Here is a 9,742-nt window from a genome sequence, read left to right on the forward strand (position 1 = left end):
ATCCATGTAATTAGAACTGCTTTCTATCGGCAGTTTTTTTTTCTTTTTTTTTAGTTTCCTTACCTTTTAGGAAGGAAAGAACACACCTAATGTATTAATTCGGTCAAAATTTTCGATGGTCAGTTTTTTTTTCAAGAGGTTTCAAGTAGAGGAAATTGTAACTGGTCTTATCGTCTCGAAAGCGAAAAAAGAAGGAAGATAGGATAGGAGAAAGCTAGCCGTTCCGAGAACGAACAAAAACTTGGACAACTCTGCTTTTTTCATTATTTTCTTTTCAATTTTTTGGGATAACGTCATTTTCACGGTGTTTCTTGCCTGATCACAGCTGACCACAGACATTGTTCTCAGTTTCTACATAATTACCTAATTTTAAATCCAACACTTTATTCTTTAGTTTTCTTCGTATTATTTCTGCTTTTGTTTTGAATTTCGTTTCTTTGTCCTCATTTCTTCTCTTTTCTTTTCAATTTTTTGGGATAACGTCATTTTCACGGTGTTTCTTGCCTGATCACAGCTGATTACAGACATTGTTCTCAGGTTCTACATAATTACCTAATTTTAAATCCAACACTTTATTCTTTAGTTTTCTTCGTATTATTTCTGCTATTGTTTTGAATTTCGTTTCTTTGTCCTCATTTCTTCTCATCTCATTTTATTTTCTCCTTTTGTTTTGTGTTTCAGTATTTTCCGCCAATTACATTTGAATAGACTAGACAGCACTTGCTTTCTACAGCTTTTGCACCACTGACCTAAAAGCCCTTACTCTGTATTTATTTAGCAAAGTTTCCACTCTGGCAATGTATTAGCATTAGACTTGCTTTCTACAGCTTTTGCACCACTGACCTAAAAGCCCTTACTCTGTATTTATTTAGCAAAGTTTCCACTCTGGCAATGTATTAGCATTAGAGGGAGTGTCTTCCATAGCAATGTTAACTGTGTGGGTTTTGTAGATTCGTATAAGCTTGACCCAACTTTTAGGGACTTGAAAAATCTCCCAATAATGAAATATCTGATTTATAAACCTGCATTAAAAGTTTCCCTAATAAATTGTAAAGTAACCTTCGTGGCCTAATAGATATCAAACAGGCTTGGCACGCTAGAGATCTGGGTTCAACTCCAAACGGAATCAAAAGAAGTACGATCACCTAACCTAGCACCTACAGTACATATTTGAGGGTTGTTAGCTTCACTACAAAACAATGGCACAAGCTCTGCTTATACGGGTGGGTATACCATTTATATGAAAAATGTATGTTCTGAGTTTTTTGTCGATGAAATATAAATGGAAACTTATCGCGATGACCTATGAACTCAAAGCGAGAAAGTTTTAGATAACACTTCAGTCGTTATTTTAAGACCGGTTTTAGCGTCACCTATGTTAAGCTATGCCGAGCAAGGCCAATAAATGGATGGGTGACTTGAACCTTATATTGGGAATAAAGGGAGAACGGGCTCTAGTCTTGATTTTAAATCATTACATGAAAGTAAAATCAAAAAATCAAATCAAGAATGATAATAAAATGAATATTAAACAAATTAGGTAGGTACATAGGTATTCTTTAACCACGATCGAATAAATTACGGCCTAAAAAATTCCCGGAGGGACGGACCCAGCTTGTTGAAATTTAGAGTAGCTAAACAAAATGATCATAGGAAAGAAATGAGAAATGATTCTCTCAAATTTCCTACTAACTTTTTTTATCCTACCGTAGCGTAGGAATAAATTTATTTATACATTTTTCTTCTGTTATTGCTTTTATTTTGAAAGGCAGGACTTGAAAGTTAAAACACAAACCTTGCGGATAAGATATGCGTAAAAAACAGTGAAATGCAAACCTACTCAGATGGGTTTGAATTTGAGGTTTGTGATTTCTTTACAATAGCCTGTCTCTTGCACACACATATGTAAATGATTATGTACATAGACTAGTAAATAAACCATAGAATTTATATTAGGCAATATTTCAATTAATATTTCTTACTTATACTCTATACTTCTTGATCAAATGATGATTTATACAAGGTGCGTCATTATGTATTTATAACTTGTGGAATAAGAGCCTTATCAGGGCGTCCTAACTTCCAAAGACCCAATCTTTCATAATATATTTTTTTTTCTTCCTATTTATTTTGCCCATTTTTCGTGAATTTACTGTAGCATGGACTTGTATTGTTATACTTTTATCATTATTTATACATCATAGTTGATTAATATTTGTGAAAAAAAAAAAAAAAATAGGCTATGGTTACACTAGATTTGATTTTTTGCCTTACTACTGTATAACTTTGCATGTGATTCATCGTTGCGGAAATTTTGAAAGCAATGTGACTGACATGCATAGAAACTTCTGCGTTTGATTTAATCAGAATTTTTGTCACAAATCTGATCAGGTGTAACCGCAGCCTAATGACTGTTTCTGCACAATGTTTCCTCCTATGTATTTCGAGTGTTCTCTCATATTTTTCAGTCGAGGAAGATGTCCAAAGCTACAAATATTGATCGTACCGCACATGCTGCTGGTTGGAGTCGAAACCATTGGCTTCCCCGATTAGAAGACCCTGGTTCGATTCCCGGTGGTGGAGTCTTATTCTTCTTGTGAGATTTTCACGTCTTTTTTTTTCTGTTATGAAATTGCATTTGTAATCTTATTTTTATCCCTATACTATAGGAAAATAGTTTTTCAGTATGATACATAATTATGTATAGAAAACTTTTTTCAAATGTAGCATATTTTATCAGCAAATGCCAAATTTGATACTAATCCGATCCGTTTCCGTAGAAATCTTTGTCAATTAGGTACCTTATTTAACACCCCCATGTACATTCCTTTTAACATATCTTCAAATCTTGGTGGTTTCAACTCTGATTCTGGTCCCCACAAGAATTTAAACTCTGTTTAGCTCTTGGATTAAGCAATCTGATTAGCCGAAAATTTCAGGCGCCCTACCCTCCAAGCTTACTAGGCTGGTAGTAACCATTGAAATTGTTTAAATTTACTAAGTAATCTGTGGAATATATTAGAACAAAGAAGACACAAATGGATCGGGCATATATTATACAGGCATAATAACTTCGTAGTCAACATCATTGAAGGAAGAAGAGAAGGAAGACAAGGAAGAGGAAGGCCCCGCATGAGCTTCATTTCTGTACTGATTTTCTTTAACCACGATCGAATAAACTGCGGGCTAAAAAATTCCCGGAGGGACGGGCCCAGCTTGTTGGCAATATTGTAGACGGTACGTAGGTACCTAACAACCTAACTACTTTTATGGTTTTATGATAGTCCAGATTAGACAGCTGGCGGTCGCCTTGTGCTTGGATCTAATGACACTGAATAGACTGAAAATGAACTAACCGATAACCAATAAGACCAGCTGGCACCGTTAGAGGTTGGCAGACAAATGATAATGTCCAGACATCCAGACAATCCTAACAACCTAACTACTTTTATGGTTTTATGATAGTCCAGATTAGACAGCTGGCGGTCGCCTTGTGCTTGGATCTAATGACACTGAATAGACTGAAAATGAACTAACCGATAACCAATAAGACCAGCTGGCACCGTTAGAGGTTGGCAGACAAATGATAATGTCCAGACATCCAGACAATAAGTCTCTACAATTCCTTTGATCCTTTCTATCTTTGCGATACGTGATATCAACAATAGATGAAGGCAATAAGTAAATAACTATACATAAGTACCTACCTACTAAAATTACCTACCTACTAAGAACTTCTACTGATCTAACAGCAAATTACCGACAAAAATTACCAAGAATTAGCCAGCGGCGCGACAAGGTTTGATAGAGGGAACTGGAAATGCCAAGGTCTCATCGTCCCGAAATCGAAAAGGAAGGATTGAATTAAGAAATGATTGGAGAAAGCCAGCCGTTCCGAGAACGAACATTATCCGTTCAGCATAAAATCCGCCCCAGACGGGAATCGAACCCGCGGTCTAGCGCTAACAAGACAAGACAAGACAAGACGCGCTACCAACTGGCTTCAAAATCTTTTTTTGTACCTCCTCGAAGAAATTTCTAGATGTAGGTACCTAAGTTCTCAATCCTAAATTCAGACCTGGAAACGTCTGGAACTAGCTGGACCAAATTTCTGGAATCAGCCCTGAGACCCCGAGGAATGCTTACAAGACAAGACGCGCTACCAACCAAGCCAATTAGGCTGGCTTCAAAATCTTTTTTTGTACCTACCTACCTACTCGAAGAAATTTCTAGATGTACCTAAGTTCTCAATCCTAAATTCAGACCTGGAAACGTCTGGAACTAGCTGGACCAAATTTCTGAAATCAGCCCTGAGACCCCGAGGAATAGTGAGAACGAGACAGAGATACCTACCTACATAAAACAGCGTTCAACAGAAAAGGATAGAAACAACAAAACCAAAACATTTTACAGGTGCGTGAAGTTAGCACCACAACTTTTGCTGCGAATTTGTACCAAAGCCCATCATTTAGTACCCATTTTGTTCCATCAAATTTACATCTCTCTTGCACTCCCCCTTCCCTCAGGCCCTACTAGTCGCTCTGTCTCTCTCTAGTCTCGTGGTCTCTATCGTCTAGTCGTCTACCTACCGTTGGTGTTGGTTTTGATTTGAAATTGAAATTTTGATTGCTTTGGTTGCGGTAAAAATACCTAGATTTTATTCTTTACATCTTCCATCTTCACTTTTTCTTTTCAATTTTTCAGGAAATCTGGACGTTTTACATTCGGGATATTCGAGTTTTTCGTTGGGAATTCAAGATTTTTTTTGGTGTTTTACCTAGTTAAAGTGTTTTCAAGTGTTTGCAGTGTTTTTCATTTGGATTTGTGATTTGATTAACGGTTTCTTTCTTTTGAGCCAAAAGTGTTTTTCGTAAACTCGGATAAGTCTCTACAATATTCCTTTGATCCTTTCTATCTTTGCGATACGTGATATCAACAATAGATAAAGGCAATAAGTAAATAACTACATAAATTTACCTACTATATAAGAACTTCTACTGATCTAACAGCAAATTACCGACAAAAATTACCAAGAATAATTAACCAGCGGCGCGACAAGGTTTGATAGAGGGAACTGGAAATGCCAAGGTCTCATGTCTCATCGTCCCGAAATCGAAAAGGAAGGATTGGATTAAGAAATGATAGGAGAAAGCCAGCCGTTCTGAGAACGAACATTATCCGTTCAGCATAAAATCCGCCCCAGACGGGAATCGAACCCGCGGTCTAGCGCTAACAAGACCAAGACAAGACGCGCTACCAACTGGCTTCAAAATCTTTTTTTGTACCTAGGTACTCGAAGAAATTTCTAGATGTCCTAAGTTCTCAATCCTAAATTCAGACCTGGAAACGTCTGGAACTAGCTGGACCAAATTTCTGGAATCAGCCCTGAGACCCCGAGGAAGTCTGTGGAGTTCTTGTTAGGTATTTTGATGAATTATTAATGTCACTATACAACTGCCAAGCCAAGGTCTTCTCCCTTTTTAGTTCATTTATTTTTCTTACTATTTTCTTTTTTTTTTTCTATTAGGCGCTTTAACAATGTTTTGTGCATGTCGTTCGCGCTTACTATTTTCTTAAAAGGGTTCATAGAGGGAACTGCTTGGAGGTCTTATAGTCCTGACCTTGAAGAGAGAGGAAAGACAGGCTAGGAGAAAGGTTCGCCCGTGAAAATTGAACCAGCAACGAGAATTCTTCAAGCTGACAACGCTAGCAGAGTGCATTTTAATACTACTAGATTAGGTCGAGTGTTTCTTAGCTTGGTACCATGCCTACCTAATGGACACGGAAATAAGTAGGTAAGTAAGAATTTAGACTATTATTCTTACCTGCTGGAGCAGTTTACTGAACATACGCTTCTCATGTAATTTGTTTGGACCTGGCCATCCAGGGAATTCCCAGTCCAAGTCTATGCCATCCAGATTATGTTCAATAAGAAACTCCAGAATACTCTCTGAAAACCTGTGAAGTTAGGAAGAAAAGGGGATTAGACATCGTCTTTCAATCACTGATATCCTTCAATGATATAATGGACAGTCATAACCACAATGAGTTTAAGTCTTGGACTTGGACTAAGCAATCTGATTGGTTGATTTCAATTTTTTTAGCCAATGAGATTGCCTCAAAAAACAGCGTTCAACAGAAAAGGATAGAAAAAACAAAACCAAAACATTTTACATCTCTCTTGCACTTGCACTCCCCCTTCCCTCAGCCCCTACTACTCGCTCTGTCTCTCTCTCTCTCTCTACCGCTACCGTTGATTTTGATTTGAATGCTTTTGGTTATTGGTTCTTTGGTTGCGGTAAAAATAGATTTTATTCTTCAATCTTCACTTTTTCTAATTTTCTGTTTTTCAAGTTTTTCAGGAAATCTGGACGTTTTTTTTGGTGTTTTAGTGAAAGTGTTTTTGCAGTGTTTTTCATTACCTACGAATCCTACGATTTGTGTGTGATTTGATTAACGGTTTCTTTCTTTTGAGCCAAAAGTGTTTTTCGTTTTCGTAAACTCGGGTGGTTTTTCACAAGTACCTACCTCCGGAAAAGCAGGGAAATGTAGGCTGGAGAGATCTAACAGCTACCAATCTACCTGAAGAGATTTGAAGATACCTACCCTTGTTTAATTTCAGAAGACTTTCATTCAAAAGGTAAGTGTTACCTAAGTGTAGTAGTAGTAGTAGTAGTAGTAGTAAGTTATATTTGGAGGGGTCACATCAGGAAGACAAATACTTTCTATTTTTTGGTTAAATTGATTACCTACCCTAAACACTGGAAATTTGTAAAGCTGGCTTTGGGCTCCAACCAATGATGATGGTTTCATACACTTTACTTACCTTCTATTAATTTGGAGCCTTTGACCCTAGGTCTTGATTGTCAGCCAATGAACTTCAAACCAAAGTTCAATGTTCAAGTAGGTAGGTACTTGTACTTATGCAAGTGGGTGTGCAAGTTTTTAGGCCCATGTTATCATGAGAACATGGTTTGCAAAGTGTAAAGGGATAATCACAGCCACTTGCATTATTCGACCCTAGGTCTTGATTGTCAGCCAATGAACTTCAAACCAAAGTTCAAGTACTTACTTAGTACTCATGCAAGTGGGTGTGCAAGTTTTTAGGCCCATGTTATCATGAGAACATGGTTTGCAAAGTGTAAAGGGATAATCACAGCCACTTGCATGCAAGTTACCACACACTTGCACATGCAAGTATGAATACACTACTTAGCTGACATGTCACCACTTGCTTGTGCAATGTAGGGTGTATTTTCCATTTTGGGAAACTGACCACTGCTAAATTGATCAATCCTTTCCACTTGAGTGCAAAGAGGAAATGTTGAGAAATAAAATGGAGAGAGGACAAGGGGAAAATGGAGAAAGGAAAACAGAGGAGAGAGAGGGAGGGAGAAAGAAATGAAGATGAATATGGAAGAGAGAGGGAGACAGGGAAGAGAAAGATTGAGGGAGTAGAGGAATGGAGAGAGAGAGTAGAAAATTAAGACAGCAAAGGGGACAGGGAAAGGAAAACAGAGGAGAGGGAGGGAGGGAGAGGGTGGAAGAAAGAAATTAAGAAGAATATGAAGGAGGGAAGATGAATAGGTATGGAAGAGAGAGGGAGACAGGGAAGAGAAAGATTGAGAGAGTAGGGGAATGGAGAGAGAGTAGAAAATTAAGACAGCAAAGGGGACAGGGAAAGGAAAGCAGAGGAGAGAGAGGGAGGGAGAAAGAAATGAAGATGAATATGGAAGAGAGAGGGAGACAGGGAAGAGAAAGATTGAGAGAGTAGAGGAATGGAGAGAGAGTAGAAAATTAAGACAGCAAAGGGGACAGGGAAAGGAAAACAGGAGAGAGAGAGAGAGTGAGGGAGAGAGCATAGACAAAGAGAAGAGAGAGAGGGAGAGAGCATGGACAAAGAGAAAAGAGAAAGAGAATGGACAAAGAGAAAAGAGAGGGAGAGAGAGAGAGAGAGAGCGAGCATACCTAGACAAAGAGAAAGATTAGAGAGAGTAGGTATGGGCAAAGTTGAAAGAGAAAGAGGGAGAGAGAGAAAACATAGAAAAAAGATTACCTATGGAGAAAGGTTTGATTGATTGAAAATAACATGTTTATTTAATTTAAGATAATATACAATAATGCACGACCTCCTAAAGCTAATATTTAACTTATAGAGAGATCGCTCTCACCTCATTAACCTATTTAGGTTACCTAGGTTAAAGGGAGAGAGAAGAGAAAAGAAGAGTTACTTACTAATTTTCAAAAGTTACTTCTAGGTACCTGTTTTCAATACCTAGGTACAATGATACAATCTAATTTGGTATCCATTTGACCAAAGTAAGTATGTACTTATTTCCAGATCATTCATCCCTCATCAGCATGTCTCTGCCCGCCGCCGGCGCCTATTCTTCCCCCTCTCTCGACCCCTCTCATTCCCGATCTGGTGTGACCCTGAAAAGTATCTACGAGTGTCCTTGGTTCCTTAAGATCACCGGACGAGAGCACATATACTCGGTTAATATTCGGGCCCTGGAGCAACGGACTGGATACAAGATGTCACAGAAGTGCGGCCAGAGGATTTATTCGGACCCTCCGAACTGGACTGGACCACAGCCCCCTCGTGGTAAGGACCTACTCACACAACCACACTCTCACAAAACCACTCACTCATTCAACTCATTCGTTCACACAAACACACTCTCACTCAAACCACTCACTCACACAACCAGTACAACCACACACTCATACAACCACACTCTCAATCTTGCCATACCTACTTACGCATTTACTTACCTCTCTTTTCAATCTCGCCTCCTCTTCTCGTCCCGAAATCGAAGAGCAAGAGAGAACAGAATAGGAAAAAGCCAGAGCCGCTATCCGTCTAGGATAGAGTCCGCGCGGGAATCGAACCCGCGATCTAGCGCTTACAAGGCAGGCGCGCTACCCCCACACAGCCACACACTTATCATACAACCACACTCTCAATCTTGCCATACTTACGCATTTAATTACCTCTCTTTTCAATCTCGCCTCCTCTTCTCGTCCCGAAATCGAAGAGCAAGGGAGAACAGGATAGGAAAAAGCCAGAGCCGCTATCCGTCTAGGATAGAGTCCGCGCGGAAATCGAACCCGCGATCTAGCGCTTACAAGGCAGGCACGCTACCCTCAAAGCTAACCATTCTGGAAATTATTAGTATACTTATTTGTTTTCCCCAAACTGAATTTGATACACAAAAAGGCCACTCCGAGGCTTAGGTGTAGGGGCCAACAGCCCTAAAGGATGGGCTAATTCTTTACGAATGTACGAATCCATTTTTACATCTCTCTTGCACTCCCCCTTCCCTCAGCCCCTACTACTCGCTCTGTCTCTGTCTCTCTCTCTCTCTCTCTACCGTTGATTTTGATATTTGATTTGAATGCTTTCATGCTTTGGTAAACTAATAAACTTTGGTTGCGGTAACTGCGGTAAGTAAAAATAGATTTTATTCTTCAATCTTCACTTTTTCTGTTTTTCAAGTTTTTCAGGAAATCTGGACGTTTTACATTCGGGATAGGTATTCGAGTTTTTCGTTCGGAATTCAAGATTTTTTTTTTTTTTTTTGGTGTTTTAGTTAAAGTGTTTTTGCACGATTATGTTCGCGGATTTGGTGATTTTGTTCGCGGATTTCGCGATTATGTTCGCGATTTGGCGATTTTGTTCGCGGATTTGGCGATTTTGTTCGCGGATTTGGCGATTTTGTTCGCGGATTTGGCGATTATG

At 38.9% G+C, this 9,742-nt stretch overlaps 2 protein-coding genes across 3 annotated transcripts in view; one reads left to right on the forward strand and one right to left on the reverse strand.

Moving 5' to 3' along the window:
- LOC113468069 (segment polarity protein dishevelled homolog DVL-3-like) overlaps positions 1 to 1,294 on the forward strand; it is a 21,057-nt gene extending 19,763 nt beyond the window's left edge. Inside the window, exons 5-6 of the mRNA XM_026824716.1 lie at positions 682 to 734; positions 813 to 1,294. Coding sequence (XP_026680517.1) covers positions 682 to 704 — 23 coding nt within the window. The 3' untranslated portion in view covers positions 705 to 734; positions 813 to 1,294. The remainder of the gene's footprint in view (positions 1 to 681; positions 735 to 812) is intronic.
- The window catches only part of LOC103510725 (chitinase-3-like protein 1), a 25,270-nt gene that overhangs the window by 12,195 nt on the left and 3,333 nt on the right, over positions 1 to 9,742 (reverse strand). The window lies entirely within an intron of this gene.

Source organism: Diaphorina citri, unplaced genomic scaffold, assembly GCF_000475195.1.
Source record: "Diaphorina citri unplaced genomic scaffold, Diaci psyllid genome assembly version 1.1 scaffold637, whole genome shotgun sequence".
NCBI classification, from domain to species: domain Eukaryota; kingdom Metazoa; phylum Arthropoda; class Insecta; order Hemiptera; family Psyllidae; genus Diaphorina; species Diaphorina citri.